Here is a 17,867-nt window from a genome sequence, read left to right as displayed (position 1 = left end):
AGCCTCTACCGTTCGGCGGAAGCTTCCAGACACGAGCTGGGCCGTTCTCAGACTTTTCCGAGTAACAATTCGGGGAAAGGAGTTCACTTGTGGATTCTTGGATCACGGGGCATCACGACGAAGCTCTCTGATTGTCTAGAGGCGTCATCTTGCATTCATACGGCTATCATGGAGGAAGAGGACATACTGCCTGACTGCAGCTCATGCATTGTTCTAATCTACACCGGCGTCTTTACACCCCTAATCCTGCTCTATGGTATTCTTGAGCCAGGCTGCCTGCGCCAACAACCAATCTGGACCTGGCGGAGTGAACAGCAACCTAGAAGGATATTTGAAGTCGACCGTGACTTCCCCAACGCCACGCAATTTGCTGAGAGCACGAACTTCAGGGGCAGTGCGAAAAACTTGCTCCCAAGGTGTCTGTCCTCCTTGTTGTCTAGGGTGGTAGACGTAGACGTGCCGCTCGAACGCGCGGGCAGAGATTAGTACGCGTAGTCTCCTAATCTTCAATTGATGTTGGGAGAAGTCAACGCTTGACCGCGGGAACTGGCTCGTGCCGAAGGTCGAGACGCATATCTCAACGTCGTGGATGAGGGTCTGGAGATCTGGATGGACGCCGCTTAGCCACTTCTGGCCGAAGGACAAGTCGAAGCGGTTCTTTCCAAAGAAGGCCTCTCGCACGACTGGAAGCAGCCGCTTTGCGACCAAGCCTATATCCAAGATCTTGAGCATTGGCTTGAGGACTCTCGCTACGGGAGGCGCAGTCTGCGTTGAGCTGATGCGGGGGTGTGCCCGCAATACAGGCTCCACCCTCCGAGACCTTGTTAAACTTGGCGATAGCCTGTCCTCCTCTACCAGTACGTATTCGAATATTGTGAGGAGAATCTCGGTGGGCAAAGCCAGAAGCCCGCGAGGAGGTTGGTTTGGGCCTGCGGCCGTCGGCGGGGAGATACTCGCGACGACGACGTTGGTACTGCTGAGCTGCTTCGCAGCGGCAGGAGGGAGCGAGGAGGAGGACGGCATCTTCTGTGATGCAGACGAGGGCGGGGAAGTCGAGGTGCGTCAAAGACGTACTGGGATCGGGAGAGGAGGTGCGGAGAGATTGCTTTCTGTCAAGGTACTCGATCAGGCGCCGCAGCTGGACTCGACGATGGTATGGTGTGCTTGGTAGAAGAGCAGACGTCAGAAGAAGGGGGATTGTGGGTGATGTTGAAGGGATTGGAGAAGTTGGCAGAGGAGCTGCGACTGAAGTTTTCGCAGGCAGCTTTCACGACAACGAACGGCCGCTCCAATGTAAGGGTCACTTTTAGCGCCCGGAACGAGCCCGGCTTCAAACGCTTGCAAGGCCACGCAATCACTTGAAGACGTGAGAGAAGAATCTCGGGCTCAAGGCAAATTGAAGTGCCCGGCATTTTACTTGATTCTCCAAGAAGCTCATCCCATTCAACTTGAGAGGATGCACAATCTACAACAAGACAGCATCTGTCTCCGTAGATCTGGAACTCCTGCTGGTCATCATTTAGCAACAGTCACTCTCATATCACGATTGGATTGCATAGAAGTCGCCATCTACGCTCAGTCAAAGACAGAACGTTGAGGCAGATCACAAGTCCTAGAGGTCATACATATGGTTCTATTACAAGATACCGTCTATCTGCATCAGAACGTCGAGAGAACGCGACACGGTCAGTTGCTCTCGATACCAAGCGGATACTTAAGGCTCGTCCGGTTCATCTGGGTTCTTCCAGTCGAGCCGCCTCAAACGTTCCAGTTTCTTTGCCTTGGAGATCTTGGTCGAAGAATCTGCAGGATCCAGACCGTAGGACTCGAGTTCGGAGTCTAGTTCTGACCAAGGCCTCCTCACCAGGGTGTCGCTGCTCAATGGGCGTAGAGCTAGAGCTGGGTAGAGATGTGGCCGATCGTGCATGCCGCGCCTACCTTTGGGCTTTGCCAGGCACTGCTGCAGCCGTGCAGTCTCGGGCGCTCCAAGTGCGAAAGGGGCCTGTACTACCAAGTGGTCCACTCCGCGAAGACGACTGAGAAGGTCGAGTTCAGGCATTTGGAGAAACCTCTGTCGCTTTTCGGCAGGCGTAAGAGATTGTACGCCATAAGGGACTCGCACTTTGATTGTTACTGACCGCAGTGTGTGGCTCTTTCCAATTTCCCTAATCATGTTCTCGGTATTTATCCTCCTCATCTCCTGGTAGGTTACCGGGCCCAAGCCCAAGTAGATGGATATTTCGACATGCGTTAGCGACTCTTGGTATAGTATAGGTACACCCCTGATCCATCGAAGAGGATTCCGTTGAAGAGCCCTTCGGTAAAGGATATTCCCGCAGGTCAGGTCAAAGGTGTTATGTCCAAAGAATACGTCGAAAGCGAAGCGGCGGAGTCGTAGATTCGTCGCAGCTACGGCCAAAAGGTCTCGTAGGGGTGGTAGGCGGAGGTCATTGTGTGTGGGTTGTCCTGAAGTCGCGACTTGAAGTACGGGTTCTCCAGTCGGGTAGTTCGACTCGCTTGGGTAGACCACTCGGCCTGGGAATACCAAAGGATACCTCAAGATCTCTAGCACTATTTCATTGGGTATCCTATCGATGTTGAAGCCAGGTCCGGCATGTGCGTTGTTTGGGATCGGGATCGCGTTGCTGGTCGTCGACAAAATTTGGGAGGAGGTGGTGTGAGAAGTAGTAAGAGGTCGAGGTGCGGGGCATACGTCCAACAGTAAGTGCATGTCCGCCGCTGGCACAGACATGCCGACCCGCGGATCAATCACCGTTGGATCGATGGTGAACCTTGGCTGCTCGTACTAGTTGCTGTCAGTAAGACGTAGGAGGCCCACCATGCTGTTGACTTACAATCTGAGTATCTTCAAGGAGATCTAAGGCAGACGTATCCGGGAAGTGGACCCCAGGCATGCTCTCCGTGTAAGCTTGCTGCTGAGGCTCATCCAAGTCGCAAAAGTCATCATCCTCTGGATCCGACAGGTCGTCGCCTCGGTAGCCCGCGAGTAGCCCTCCGTATCGTTCCTGGAACTCGTCGGGAAAGGAGTACGGCGTGAGCGGTGATAGCCAGGTAAACTCTGGGTCCTCCGTCGTCAAGCCCAAATCGGCAAAGGGGAAGGCGGGGACGTCTGGCGGCGCGTCGGGAAGCTCGTCGAGAGTAGGCGTTGAGACCGGGGTTGCAGCAGTTGATGTCCAGCTAGGCAACATGGTCGTCGGGCTGCCATCGCGTGGAGTCAGGAGTTCGGCGACCGCCTCATGCTCACACGAGGGGTTGACTGTTGTCAGGATCTGCGCTTTTTGTAAGCTGGTGGACTTCCGATTCTACAAGGCTTGACCGACCTGGACCGACTCAGTGAGAGACGTGGAAGCTGTGGATGCGATCACAGTAGTACCTACTGGATGGAATCCTGAAGGCACTGGCGCCATCGCGATAATCTACGACTTGTGAGTTGCGACGTTCACGTCTGTCGCGGAGGATTGCATACCGTGGCTGCAGAGTTGAAGATCGCAGCTTCGTCCGCAAACGACGCCGGGCCTCGCTGCGAAACCGGGTAGAGATCGTGGCAAGTAGGGAGAAGACATGTTGCAGCGAGGAGCAGCAGCAGTGGCAGCAAGTGCGTGCCGACCGCCGCCTTGCCCAGGTGCAGGCGTCCTGGGCCGTACATGGTTGAATGGAAAGTGACTAGAAGATGTCGATAAGTCAAACGTCGCACGAGAAGCGTTGGCTGATGTCGACCTACCCGAGTCGGAGTCTGTTCAATATATAAATCTTCAGATATAGGTGTCTCGAAGAGGTGGTAGTGGAGTGGGGTCGCAAGCCGAAAACACGTTCAGTGCATGAGCGTATCAGACACGTGCGTTTTCACTTTTCGGTGACGCGTTACATGAAGGCCAAAAAGTCGCCTCCATAAAGAAGACCCTGAGATGCGACTGGTGAGTCACGGCTCACCGAGATCGGGTTCAGCGATCACGGAATGATGGAATGTTTGTCTATGTGTAGATGATCTTTCATCTGCTTCCCAGAACCGATATCAGAGGAGACTGACGCCCGAGCTGACCGTCGATAGGCCCATGTCAAAGTACAGATGTACCGTGACCTGCTGCACTCATCATTCTACGTATACGGGTATTCTGGTCTGGGAACTTTTGTACGTCGAACTGCGCATCTCACGTCGTCCTTTACATGTCACATACACCGCACACAGATGATAAAGACATAATGGAAACGATTGGCACACGAAAGGAAAATGTGCCATCATTATCGATGGTTGCTACAGAGTCTAGAAGGGGACCTCGGGAGTTGCTCTTACCGAAAGAGTGAAATCAAAGCCCACTATGAGATGGGGATGCAGTTTGCGAAACTGTCTCATGAGTGGTCCGACATGTTCGATTAATACCGGGCAGCTCATGGAGATGCCTAACCGCGTTAGGTTCGTACAAGTCCTTGCGATCATCCCGGGACGGCACGTCGAGGGAAGTTGCTAAGGCCACCAGGACCTTGAACGCCTCCGTACTCCCAAACGGGAAATTATATGCCCAGTAGACGTCGTTCTTCACTGTCGTTGCAGGGAGAAGCAAGCCGATCTTCGGAACAGGGGTACGCCGCGTGCCTCGACGAGTGAGGGCTTACTTTAGTGGCTAGGTAGAGGACGTGCGCAGACTTTGCCTGGCCACGCGACATCGACTTTTCAGACTCATATTCTGGGCAGGTCACCGCAAGATTGGACTCGCTTCTCAAACAGACGACGGCGATTACCTTCACGCCTTTGAACGTACGCAGGATAGCCCATTTGGTAACCACGCCTGTCTGCGAGCACTTCGTGCATTTACCGCGTAGCTCTGCGATTAGCGGGGTATACGATCAGTATCGCACGAACAGCTGCGTTGGAGATACTCTGGTATCTAGCGGCTAGCCCTGAGATCAACAAGAAGACACCGTACGGCAGACATTCGCTCATTTGAGATGCGACACTAACACCCAGCCAGTTGCAACACGTACGCCCGCAGCAGCCACCATCACACACCTCCTCCGCAGCACCATGGCCGAGGAACCTTCCAGATTGGCGTCGCGTCAAGACCTGTTGGTCCAACAGCACTTTAACGCCGAGAAGTTCGACCATTTCCTCCCGGGTGCGCCACACGAGGGTGACTTCCGTGCAGAAGCGCTGAAACCGGAGTCACGACTGGGTGCCTTTCTTCACGACATGTATTCTCACAGGGGTAAGGGAATGAAGATCACGGCCACTGAAATGATCACTCTTACACTCTTGCTACTTAAGTCTCGGAAGGCGACCAAAGCGGAGATGTTCCAACGTGCTACCGAGCTGCTCCACTTTCAGCGAGGTTATTTCCGAACTCAAGAAGCAATGGAGGCTTACTCCAAACAGCTGATCGCTGCAATGGAAGCTTACATGCTTGAAGAGAATTCCCGATACGAAGTCAAGTTCCCGCCCGAGAGCCATAATCAGCTCCGAACAGAGCCAAGCATTTCAGCCAATATGGAGGACGACACACTCTGGTCAGCCTGGGCAAGTGGAGTTGGCGCTGAGATGACCGAGGAGGAGAAAGATCCGGAGGGCGAGGTGCGCTACGACTACGATTACGGCAAACCCTGGGATGATTGGGCTGAACAAGCCAGCAATGAAATGAACAAATACCAATGTGCGGGAACTGGACCGGAGCAGATCGTCTACACACTACCCCCAGGCATGGAGAACGACGTCTTCGCCGAATTCTACGACACACAGATCATGCACCCCAACGCGAACTTGAACACAGGACCTTATCAACATGCCGCACCCGACTTCTTCAGCACGCTCCCGGCAGAGATCAAGAAAAAGATCGTCCGACTGGTGCTATTGTTTTCCACCAAAGTCAGGATTCAAGCCACTATCGTCCCTCATGAAGACTGGCGCCCTGACCATTGGCTTCGGGAATTAAGCCACTCCGAAGCCATGGGCCTGACTGTATACAAATTCTCATCACTTTTGAAGATGCCGAAGCTCATGCTTCCTTCCAACACCAAAAACGCTCAGCCTCATTACTACTGGACAATGGAACCTCCTGTAACCATGCTAGCGCTGCTAGCAGTCGACAAAGTCATGCACGAAATTGCGAAGCCCATTTTCTACAGCGAAAACTACTTCGAGATCAAGGACAACGATTCCTACCCAGAGACCGCTATAGAAGGACATCTCATAGGTGGCGAACAGCTTGCGCATCGGTTCCTGGAGCTCATGAGCCGTTCAGAAGCATGCGATGGTACCCCTCGATACGGCCCTTGTCCATTGAATCTTATGCGCAAAGTCAACGTTGACATGGAGATTTATTATCCAGAAACCGACGCACGCGGTGGACAGAAGCCATGGCACTTCCAGCGCATAATCAACACTCTGATTGCGATGCCCTCTCTCCAGAAACTCGTCATCAACGTCGACATGGTGTACATAAACGCTCTTAGGGAGTATATGCAGGTCGATGAGTCTGTCAATCTGTTCATACAACCAGAGGTGTGGCCAGGATGGCGCAAGCTACCTTGGGCGGCATCCGCAATTCCTGCTGAGAACGGAGAAGATGGGAAGTCAGCGGCCGGACTCAAGGTCTTCATCCCCGAAAACCGCAAGGTGCAGAAATGGCTTCAAACCCTCATCAACATGCCCGATGAGGCGCCAGCGAAGATTGTTCACATCGTATCCGAGGATTGGTCTACCGAGGAGTGTCCTTCGGTGCTGATTACTCAGGGCTTGCAGAAAGCTGAACAGCGCTGGAGGAAGGCCTGCAAGGACGACAAGGTCATGGAGGAAGAAGAAGAGAGCACTGAGCATGGAACCGACTGTACTGAAGAAGCTGAGGCTGTGATCAGCGTGGCATAGTGAGTCCAGGAGCGAGCACGAGCGACGAAGGGAGGACTTGTGAAATGCTCTAGGGGCAAATCTGTAGATAGCGGCAAAGAGTTGCACAACTACTGAAGCTAGTTGTTGAGTACATCGATCGGAGACTGTAAGCTAGCAACAGTCTCGTAGTCAGCGGTGTTAGCAGTCATTGGACCCTGTAATTCAACCTCGCCCTCGCCGTGCAGCCTCGCAGTGCATGTATGTTTTGGCGGTATGGTCTTCCCTTTCCAAGGTTGCCCGGACCGCCCGAATTGCGCAACAGGCGCGCGTTGCCACTGCCATCTTCTTCGCAATGTGCCGCCACTCTTGTGCGTTTCGCGCTGACTAGGCGTTCGCGGTCGATGTTGCTGACGGTTTCGACGCCCGGGACCGCGGTTGCACAAGGAGCCGGTGTTCTGCTGGTGGGGCCGTGCGTCTCTGGACATTCGGACATTTCGAAACACCGTAAGCCATCGTTCAGATGCCGCGTGCACACTATCAGCCGGACAACGTGTTCGCTTCGTACAGAGCTTTCTGCGCCGCGATATCCGAAACTTGCTTGTTCTTTGGCGGACGAGAGGTGAGACTGAGACATTGCCTGAATCATCCGGGTACCTACCTAGGTAAGGTAGTGCCCACATAATACACCTGCATGCCGTCTGACGACCGTGAAGTCGATGTTTCAAGGCCACACATGAAAGAGGCAGTGACAACCTTGCGAAGATCATCGACCTAGACAAAGAAATGTGCGCCAAGATTGCAAGATTGCTACTCGGCCATACGTTGCGGAAAGTTTGTCCAAAATCCAGAAAGGCCTCATTGTTGTACCAAGATGATGATAGTGCGCGGAAAGCTGCGTCGGCCTTGGTGAATGAGACAACTGCGGACGGCTCTCCTGTTTCGTGCCATTTTTCCGCGACCTACAATCTATCGCTCGTGAAAATCTGCCCCAACAGTATGATAAGCCAGCGATGCGCTGCGCTGGCATCTCATCTCGCCCTGGTGGGCCTCGGGGGTGTGGGTAGACAAAGTAGTAAGACCGGCACTAGTACAACGTACGACCCGGAAACCATGCTTCCGGTACAATTTCTCCAGAAACAATTAAGTCTACCCGGATATATAGTTGTTAGATATGTTTCTAACATAATAGGACAACGGTCGACATCAAAAACTGCACCCGACGCATCTTCAAACTCATGGCATATCTCATTACTGGGGTGGTGACAATAGCGTCGCTATTCATTGCTTCCCAGCTATGGTATCTCGCCAACAACTATCAAGCAGCGCGCGCGACTGGATTACCCATCATATTATGCCCTTATGACCCTGATAGCGTAAGTTACCGCTCCTCCTCTCGCAATATGTGGTTGAAGCAACCTGCACACCCTTGCCCGTCTCTTCAGACCTAGCTATTCGAAACTGATCATACTCTTAGGCGTTCTGGTCCATATTCTGTGTCCCTATGCGCCCCATTCTTCGCTCTATTCTTCCCAAATCTATCTTCGCTACCGTGGAACTTAGTATCTGGGGCTGGGAATTCCGGGAGAAAGCAGCGATCCACGAGAAGCTGGGACCCGTTTTTGTCGTTGTTACTACAGGACTCAACCGGCTTGTTTGTGCGGACCCGTCCATGGCCCATACCATCATGTCTAGAAGGAGAGACTTTGTTCATCCAGACATTACCACCGAGACCATGGGGTTTTTGGGTCCAAACATTGTAACTGTAAGTGGATTGCTTACGCTGTTTATCGTGACTAACGCATCGGTATAAGGCTAAAGATGAGTCCTGGTCCCGCCAGCGCCGTATTGTCGCCCCGGCTCTGAACGAACGCATTAGCCCAGAAGTGTGGAGAGTGAGCGTAGAACAAGCATCTTCCATGGCAGACCTCTTACCCTCAGTCTCCCCACCTGATGCTGCCAAAGGGCCCGCCCAGATAGTTCTTGGTCTTCGCACGATCGCGATGAACGTCCTCGGTCGTATTGCGTATGGGCATGACAAGCCATTCGCTTTATCTCAGCCGGCGACCAAACCATCCGCAGACATCTCATACGTTGATGCTATTTCTTTAGTCACCGACAAGCTCATCTACGCTGCATTTCTTCCTGCCAGCTTTCTGGGCTTGCCCTTCATGCCGCAGGTATCACAGCGATTAGGTACAGCACTGAAGCGATTGCCAGGGTTAACACAACACATGCTCAATCAGGAGCGCCAGAACAGTGTTTCTACATCGCCGCATGCTACGCAGACGACCGAGAGTCCAAATAACAGTCGAAGCACCATCATGGAAGAACTTGTCCGCCTCTCAGACCAGGAGAAGATACGGACAGACGCGTCAACGCCAGAGTCGGTGGACAAGGTTACCAAGAAGTTTCTCACCGAGGAAGAAATCGCAGGAAACCTCTTCATCTTCACCGCTGCTGGCTTTGACACAACCGCAAACACAATGTCCTACGCCGTCGCGCTGCTCGCAGTGTATCCGGAGTGGCAAGCCTGGATCCAGACCGAGATCGATACTGTGCTTGGAGAACCTGACATGTCGCCAATAGACTATGCAAGTGCATTCCCGAAACTTGTTCGCTGTTTAGCTGTTATGGTAAGCTCCCCAATATCGACATACTGCCATCCTTGAACGGCATCCTTCAAGGACGGCTAGCTCCCTAGCCTCTACTCCGTTAGCTCGGTGCTGACGCTTTCACAATATAGCTCGAGACCCTGCGCCTCTACCCGCCCGTAACTCTCCTCATGCGATCCATAACCACGAGTCAGAACCTTGCCTTCGCAGACACGTCGTTCCAGATCGCGGCTCCATCCACCATCTACGTCAACACAACGGCATTGCATACTTCACGCTCAACATGGGGTTCTGATGCCCTGTCCTTCAACCCCGCACGCTGGCTACAACCCGACACACCAGAGCCCACGCTCATCACACCTGCGCAAGGAACCTTTATGCCGTGGTCTGTCGGTCCGCGTGTATGCCCTGGGCAGAAGATGTCGCAGGTAGAATTTGTAGCGGTTATTGCGACGCTGTTTCGTAGATGTAGTGCGCTACCAGTTGTCCGTGAAGGGGAAAGTACAGAATTGGCGAGACAGCGCTTGCTCCATTTGTTACAAGACAGTCAGCCGGTGTTGACGCTGCAGATCAATAAGCCTGAGGACGTTCATATACATTGGGCTAAGCGATGAGTAGCTTAGTGGTGGTACGTCGAGCAGAAGACGAGATGCAGCGTATGAGCAAAATACATGATATATTGGTGTTCGTTTTAAATAGTACCGAAGTAGACTTCTCTTACCTAACTTCGCACTAGATTGGGTCAGAAGATGTGATGTTTGTGCTCATCAGGATCGCGCTCCTCGCGCACCGTGCAATGCTTTTTGGGTGTAACATCTATGTCAAAGGTCCCAAGCTAACAAAGCTTAGAGATGCAGCCATTGTTACAGCTCTGTTGCTGATACGGGGTAGGGGCTGACTTCCCCTTCAGCTAACCCCTTTGCCCATCTCATGAACAGAAACACGCACGCCGAGATCGTGAACGCCTGGGTCGCGATGAGGGTGGCTTTTCCTTTCTTGGTGCGAAGATTCGGTCGCGTCAACACACCGACCACATCGTCAACCAACGCAACATATGCCGTAAGATTGAGAATACGATCGGCAAGAAGAACGACTTGTTGCAACATGGGTGTATCGAAGGATACGAAGAAGCGGACGAGCCAACTACCAAGTATCCACGTCAGGGCGACCAGAAATTCCGAACGCCTTTGTCTTGTACCCACTGGACGTTCCCCAATCAATTGGTCGGCGCCATAGCTGCCAAGTATGTCTACTAAGTATTGTATGACGTTTGGTGGTGTACCGAATAGCCGACCGTAGGTTGCGATGACGCCTGCGCGGTAGAGGTCGTTCTTGCGTGTGAATCGGATGGATTGCTTCAGAGTAGGTTCGGGTCGGTTCGACGGATAGAAGGAGGATGCTACGAGGTACGTCGGTATGGCGAAAGACACTACAAGTGGCAGACTGTTCCCGCCGGTCGTAAAGCCAGTGGCCTGAGCGATGACTGGTGACAAGAGAACAGCGAAAGGGCTAGCAATCACGGGGGCGTATAGGTGAGCATATCGGCGCCATGCGGCAATGGCATAGTCTGCTTCTCCAGTGTCGGATGCGTGTGCTGCTGAAGTAGTTGGAGGCTGCTGTGGCAGTCCATCGCTATCGTGGGTGTTCATGGCGAAAAGGATGGAATACGACGCGGTCAGCTTCGCGTGCTGGGCATCTCTTGGCTTGGGAAGCTTCATCGCGCACAGACACAACTTTGGAAGCTGCCCCTTTCGCTGAGCGGCCATCATCACCACCTTGCCACCCCAACGGAGCTCATATGCTGCACATGTGTCGAGGGGCATCTCGTTGTTAACAATCACCTTCACGCGCCGCCTGCCGCAGGTCCAGTTGATGTTCTGCACGCACACCCCACCATACAGGCCCGAATATCGCAGTGGCACGCGCATGGATGGCATGCATGTAGCGGCTCTTTCTCAACGCTGTTACCAGAATCTGCCAGGGCACACACCAGATGCTCATGCAAGTAACATCTGATGCGACCCGGTGCTACCCCGTCGTAGACCATCAAACTGCCGGCAGGGTCTGAGATCGTCCATGAACCCGGGATGCTTCAACAGGCAGCTGCTGACCACCGAGGCATTGTTGCAACGCCAGTCAAGCCATGTTCATCTCTTTTGCACGCGATGACCAGATCCATGGTAGGATGTGAGGTCGAAAATCGCGCATCACTATAGGCTGAGCTCGCAGAAGCTTGATTTCGCGTGTCGTAGCGTGGCTGTGTAGTTCTTCGAAAATCGCTCATGGCTAACCGTCAACAGCTCAGACAAACGCAGTCGCCAATGGCAATTCTTGGGCGCATAGGAAAAGGTCCGACGGGATACCTCCGACGCTTACGGTTTACCTGTTGCAGGACCCTGGCCCCATCTTGGATTGTATGAGGTATTTGTGCGTCGAATCGCTTCAAGTTGACTATGACAAAGACGAGGAGGACCTTGTACCACACTCTTGGTGTCATTCTACGTAGCTGAGATTATGATGGAGCTTTTACGGTATAGAAATCCTACCAAGGCCGCCCAAGCACGTGTTTGACGCGCTGCTAGAGCTTTCGAAGGCACGCTGCTCGTAAAGACGGCAGATAACTTTCGCCTTTCTCGGGGTATAAGTCGCGCTTCATGCATCACTAAATCTTGTGCTACCTCTCTCCGTTCTTCTCAGCTCATTCGCATCTTTTTTGCACACTCCCCGGTCCTACTTCCCGCGGTATCGATCTGTGTTTTCCACAGGTTCACACATGGATCAGGAAGAAAAGGTCGCTCCTCGCGTCCGTTTCGGAGAGCTACGCCTTCCCGACGAAGAGGATGGATACGCGACCCACGAACGTCGCCATGAGCGCAATCTGTCACGGCGATCAAGTGTGGGCAGCCTTTCCATCCGCAGTGCTGGAGGAGCGCGCACTGTACAGCCAGAGACTGCACTCCCCATCACCTGTGAGTAGCTGTCTCTATGACTTGCTTGTGAGACATCCACTGACTCCTGATACGAACATTCAGATCGTACTCTGTCCATCGAGATCGACGAGGATCAACACAAGAAGCAGGATGAGGTGAAGAGAGCGAAGGAGAAAGCCGCTGTTGGTGAGTCTGTTGGCTGTAAATCACAGCCACGTCTACTGACTTCAGCTCTACAGATCTGGCAGACCTCGAATGGCATACACTTGCCGTTCATGAGCTGTGTCGCCGCCTCTCCGTCGACATCGACCAGGGCCTTTCTGACGATCAGGCCCAGCGTCGCATTAGCGAACACGGCCAGAACAAGATGACACCTCCCCCATCAGGGCTCCTCAAGAAGATAATAGGCTACTTCTTTGGTGGTTTTGGTAGCATTCTTGTGGTTGCTGGTATACTGGTATTCGTCGCATGGAAGCCTCTCGGTAAACCGCCAGCGGTCGCAAACCTGGCGCTTGCCTGTGTACTGATCGCTGTTTGGCTCATCCAGGCTGCCTTCAATGCATGGCAGGACTGGTCAACCAGCAGAGTGATGGCATCCATTGGAACGATGCTGCCTGATCAATGCATTGTCGTACGCAACGGATCGCACGTTAGCATCTCGGCCTTGGATCTAGTGCCTGGCGACATTATCGTTATCAAGCAGGGCAACAAGCTACCCGCCGATGTTCGATTCGTCGATATATCCAGCGATTCCATGTTCGATCGCGCAATCCTTACTGGTACGTAAAACCTACACACATCACTTGAGCACGAGGACTAACATATGCCAGGCGAGTCTGAGCCCGTCGCAGCTACCATCGAAGCAACCGAAGACAATTATCTCGAGACCAACAACATCGGATTACAAGGCACCCATTGCATCTCAGGCGCATGTCTCGGCGTGTGCGTTGCAACTGGCGACAACACTATCTTCGGTCGTATCGCAAAGCTTACCTCGGATCCCAAGACTGGCATGACTCCTCTTCAGAAGGAGATTCTACGCTTTGTGCTCATCATCTCACTCTTCATCACATGCGTCGTTGTTCTCATCGTGGTTCTTTGGTATGTTTGTGGCTGGTCTAGAGCAACATGTCTATGCTTGGCTATCTATGAGTTGAAGGATTTGTACTTACGCATCTCAGGGCTGCATGGCTGAGGAAATCTCATCCTACTTGGATTGACGTACCCCTTCTTATCGTCAGTTGCGTCTCGTGCGCTGTTGCATGTATGGACTACCCAACAATGTCTTTTTCCATGTACAGATGCTAACTTTTCCTTCTTTCTCTAGTCATCCCCGAAGGCTTACCGATCGCACTTACCACGAGCTTGACCATCGTCGCGAACATCATGCGCAAGAACAAGATACTTTGCAAGTCCCTCAAGACCGTTGAGACACTTGGTTCCGTTTCGGTGATCTGTTCCGACAAGACCGGAACGTTGACGAAGAACAAAATGGTCGTCACGGACATTTATGCAGCGGGTGAAGAGTACACTACGGATGCGGCGCGTGATATGATGGCAGTCTTTCGTTCGGAACAGAATCTCTCTGTGCTTTCCAAGGCCAAGACAAACATCATGGATCAAGTCCGCATGCTCGGTGGTCTCTGTAATTCCGGTGAATTCGATGCCGCTACTATGCATCTTCCCATTGCGGAGCGCAAGATCAACGGCGATGCAACTGATCAGGCTATACTTCGACTGTCCGAGTCTCTTGGGTCAGTCGCTGAGTTGCGTCGCGACTGGAAGAAGGTTTTCGAAATTGCTTTCAACAGCAAAAATAAGTTCATGGTCCGCTTGATGACACCCGCAAACCAGACTCCGACGAGCAACAACGCTACTCTCATGATCAAGGGAGCTCCCGATATCCTCCTGCCTCGATGCGACCTCATCCTGAACGAGAAGGGCGAAGAGATACTGCTTACAGACGCACAACGCCTTCGTATCGACACCGTCAAAGACAGCTGGTCTCGCCAGGGAAAGCGCGTCATACTGCTCGCTCGCAAGCCGACTATCGTACCCTTCTCCGCCAACCATGAGAAGGAAGTATTGGTCGCAGCCCGGGAAGGTCTTACGTTTATTGGCATCGTAGGCATTGTGGACCCACCCCGTGATGAGATTCCAGACGTCGTTCGTATTCTTCGAGGAGCTTCGATCCGTATCTTCATGGTCACTGGCGACTTCAAGCTCACGGCTCAGGCCATCGCTGAAGAGTGTGGCATCATCTCGAACTCCGCTTTGGTCGACGACATCAGCGCTCTCGGCCGCGAAGGCAAGATCGGGACTACGAAGCAGTCAATCGTGCTAAGTGGGCCCGAACTCATCACATTGAACGCGGCGCAATGGGATCAACTCTGCCAATACCAGGAGATTGTGTTCGCTAGGACGACGCCTGAGCAGAAGCTTCGTATCGTTAAGGAGTTCCAGGCCCACGACAACATTGTCGGTATGACAGGTGACGGTGTCAACGATGCGCCATCGCTCAAGGCTGCCGACATTGGTATCGCTATGGGCAGTGGTTCCGATATTGCCATTGAAGCTGCCGATATGGTTCTTCTCGATTCGTTCGCCGCCATCATTGAGGCTGTTCAGTACGGTCGCCTGGTCTACGATAACTTGAAGAAGACGATCGTGTACTTGCTTCCCGCCGGTAGCTTCAGTGAGCTGTGGCCTGTCGTTACCAACGTCGCATTCGGTATTCCGCAGATCCTGTCGTCCTTCCTTATGGTAAGTACATCTGATCAGAATACACTGCGTCCGTCAGCTAACCTTGTCTAGATCATCATCTGCTGTCTTACCGACTGTGCCGCCGCCATCACGCTTGCTTATGAGAAGCCAGAGGCCGATGTGATGCTTCGCCCTCCTCGTAACCCTAAGAAGGACAGGCTAGTCAACGCTCGGCTTATCTTCCATGCCTACTTCGTTGTCGGTTTACTGCAGTGCTTCCTCGCCTTCACCATGAGCTTCTGGTGGATGCAGCGCAGAGGAGTTCCGTTCACGGCGATGTGGCTGAAGTTTGGTGTTTACGATCCTCAATACGACCCGGGATTCGTTACCGAAGTCGCCAACGAAGCTTCGAGTATCTACTTCGTCACACTAGTGATCATGTAAGTATAGATGTGGAAGTGTACTGAGTAACTAGCTGACATTGACGACAGGCAACTGTTCAACCTACTTGCTACTCGCACCCGTAGACTCAGCATCTTCCAGCAACCGCCTATCTTCAACAAGGCTACTCAAAACTGGTCGCTCTTCCCTGCCATGATCTTCGCCATCGTTGTGGTCTTCATCTTCTGTTACATTCCAGCCCTCCAGGACACGATCGACACAAGGACCGTCTCGGTTGAGCACTGGTTCCTTCCGGCTGCTTTCGGTATGGGCTTGCTCGTCCTCGATGAGTCAAGGAAGTACTGTGTGCGCACTTGGCCCAACGGCTTGCTTGCCAAGATTGCTTGGTGATGCTCTTTCCTTCCATCCGAGGAGACTACTTCCTTGGCTTATTTTCTTAGTTCAAAGGGGCCATTCAGTTCAGAAGCCGTTGGCCCGCTTGCAACAGTAGCGTAGTTGAGAAGGCTTGTCATATCAGTGTCGATTAGATGGGGAGTGCCGTGTGAATTGGCACACACGCATCCAGTCTGCAAGCAGACAGAGCCCAACCTTTTCTTTCTATTCATCAGCAATATGATCCAGAGCCACGCCTCTTTTCCACACATTCGACTGTCCCACAATGCAGTGTGCCACTTCCCACTTCAGCCGCAATATCTGTAGATGCACGACCCTGGCCATCGGCAATTTTCCATGCGATACCCCACACGGACTTTAATGCGCCTTGCGCAACGAGGGATCTCGTGGCTCAACGGTGAAATGCCGGTTATTGAGAGCAAGGGGTCGAAGTCAGCTGGCACCAATCGTATCACCTTGCAATATGAAGTTCCTCATAAAGGAAGACTGCAGATCCAGGCTTGGCCACATGCAGAGCGGCTAAAGGTGGCCGTTCCATATTCTGATGTGTGTGTAACAAAGGATAGATGAGTATAGCGATGGAAGAGGAATAGTGTGGTGTCTGCGGATGATTTTCCACGCGACGCTGAAAGCGTTGGTGCCTGCTCCGTAGCAAGGCGCCAAGCGAAAGCGCCCCGCAGACTTCGCCAAACCTTGCTTCGACGACCTCAACCATCCGCAAGCCAGCGATGACGCGCCACTCGAGACCGCCGATGCCATCTATGAATGCAAGTTGTCTGAAACATCCTGCATCGGGACACAAGTCAGTCCAAACACCTCTTGCGTCACCCATTGATGCATGATCCGTCTACACGATCTAGTACAGTACAGAGGTGCTAGCAGCGGAACCAGTGGCCTGCCGCATTCTTCTGAGTTCATGGCATATAGTATGTTCAATTCGAGAGCCAGATCATGCTGGGTAAGGCTCAGCCTCTCGAGCCCATCGCCACGCCTCTTCACCACATCGGCATCAATGTCCTACCGAAGCTGCTGGCAGTGCCATGGAGGCCCAAAAGCGCCTCCCACATGACCCAACTTCATCAACGTGGGGTTCCAAATCCTCCCCTATTTTGGTCAACCTCACCGCAAACTTAGCGACTATCCTTCATAAGGGCTCAAAGCTGCGGAGCGTGCAAAGCGCGCCTGCCACGTAGGCGGTCTGGGCCAGCAGCGGTTGGCTAACTTTAGCATTTGAGCGATGATGCTGATCCTCATCCCACGCCTGAGCCTTCTCGAATTGGAATGTTTAACACTCTGGGGTTGAGAGCGAGAAGAACGATTTTACGCCGATAGCGATGATAAGCTGACAGCGATGATCTTCACAATTAGGCGCGCTCTACGACCCTAAACTTCCTGGGACATCCTCCAAACTTTACGTAGAGATGGCATCACATCTTCCCGAATTCGATAGCTCCAGTCAGCGAGAGGGGCCCAGCGCTCACTACACTGCTAGCATACATATCGTACAGGTAGAAGCCAAGTGTCTTGGAGCATGTAGCATACGGGCGCTTTACCTCCAAAGTCACGGGCACAATATCTTGGGCGGCAAACCAAGAGGTTGCATCCGCACCTCCGGGCTTGTCCATGGTCAGATCCGCAGCCTGATTCGACAGCGGGCGTGATAAGCTGTAATGACCTTTTCAGTGCACATTCCAGAGTTCACCATTCTTTGGGTCGTCATACGAAGTGGGTAGACAATTTGAGCTGCAAAGCTTTCTAACCCAATCATTATACCACCTTAGATTAACCCCATATTTTGCAGCAACGATCGATCAGGATTTCCCCGTGGTCCGGCAGTTGTCCTCGTGGACATCACTAATCAGGCGAATACTTCGGCGGTCTCGTTATAAGAGAGGTTATTAGGAGACATGGTTGAAGCCTCGATCTTTGTGCCTCTACATTCATCATCACTCATTCTCTCTGCCATCACGCACATTCTCACAAAGACTAAAT

General features: G+C 52.7%; 5 protein-coding genes across 5 annotated transcripts; 3 read left to right on the top strand and 2 right to left on the bottom strand.

Annotated features, from left to right (window-relative positions):
• Nucleotides 1-1,714: 1,714 nt before the first annotated feature.
• Nucleotides 1,715-3,667, bottom strand: J4E83_000462 (uncharacterized protein; the record flags this gene model as incomplete). The annotated part of the gene is made up of 4 exons (XM_049327424.1): nucleotides 1,715-2,806; nucleotides 2,856-3,290; nucleotides 3,342-3,437; nucleotides 3,488-3,667. The coding sequence occupies 4 exons, from the start codon at nucleotides 3,665-3,667 to the stop codon at nucleotides 1,715-1,717; spliced, it is 1,803 nt and encodes a 600-aa protein (XP_049193569.1).
• A 1,374-nt stretch (nucleotides 3,668-5,041) lies between these two features.
• Nucleotides 5,042-6,874, top strand: J4E83_000461 (uncharacterized protein; the record flags this gene model as incomplete). The annotated part of the gene is made up of 1 exon (XM_049327423.1): nucleotides 5,042-6,874. The coding sequence occupies one exon, from the start codon at nucleotides 5,042-5,044 to the stop codon at nucleotides 6,872-6,874; it is 1,833 nt and encodes a 610-aa protein (XP_049193568.1).
• A 1,462-nt stretch (nucleotides 6,875-8,336) lies between these two features.
• Nucleotides 8,337-10,061, top strand: J4E83_000460 (uncharacterized protein; the record flags this gene model as incomplete). Its single annotated transcript, XM_049327422.1, has 3 exons — nucleotides 8,337-8,597; nucleotides 8,647-9,468; nucleotides 9,579-10,061. 3 exons carry the CDS (start codon nucleotides 8,337-8,339, stop codon nucleotides 10,059-10,061), a joined length of 1,566 nt encoding a protein of 521 aa, XP_049193567.1.
• A 249-nt stretch (nucleotides 10,062-10,310) lies between these two features.
• On the bottom strand, nucleotides 10,311-11,096 carry J4E83_000459 (uncharacterized protein; the record flags this gene model as incomplete). Its single annotated transcript, XM_049327421.1, has 1 exon — nucleotides 10,311-11,096. One exon carries the CDS (start codon nucleotides 11,094-11,096, stop codon nucleotides 10,311-10,313), a length of 786 nt encoding a protein of 261 aa, XP_049193566.1.
• Nucleotides 11,097-12,220: 1,124 nt separating this feature from the next.
• On the top strand, nucleotides 12,221-15,872 carry J4E83_000458 (uncharacterized protein; the record flags this gene model as incomplete). Its single annotated transcript, XM_049327420.1, has 8 exons — nucleotides 12,221-12,416; nucleotides 12,480-12,563; nucleotides 12,617-13,156; nucleotides 13,208-13,478; nucleotides 13,559-13,641; nucleotides 13,705-15,140; nucleotides 15,192-15,520; nucleotides 15,572-15,872. 8 exons carry the CDS (start codon nucleotides 12,221-12,223, stop codon nucleotides 15,870-15,872), a joined length of 3,240 nt encoding a protein of 1,079 aa, XP_049193565.1.
• Between the last annotated feature and the right edge of the window lie 1,995 nt (nucleotides 15,873-17,867).

The sequence above is a fragment of the Alternaria metachromatica genome, assembly GCF_023757995.1.
Source record: "Alternaria metachromatica strain BMP 0045 chromosome Unknown scaffold_1, whole genome shotgun sequence".
Lineage (NCBI taxonomy): Eukaryota > Fungi > Ascomycota > Dothideomycetes > Pleosporales > Pleosporaceae > Alternaria > Alternaria metachromatica.
The sequence above is the reverse complement of the archived record's forward strand: the minus strand, read 5'-3'. Positions and strand labels throughout refer to the sequence as shown.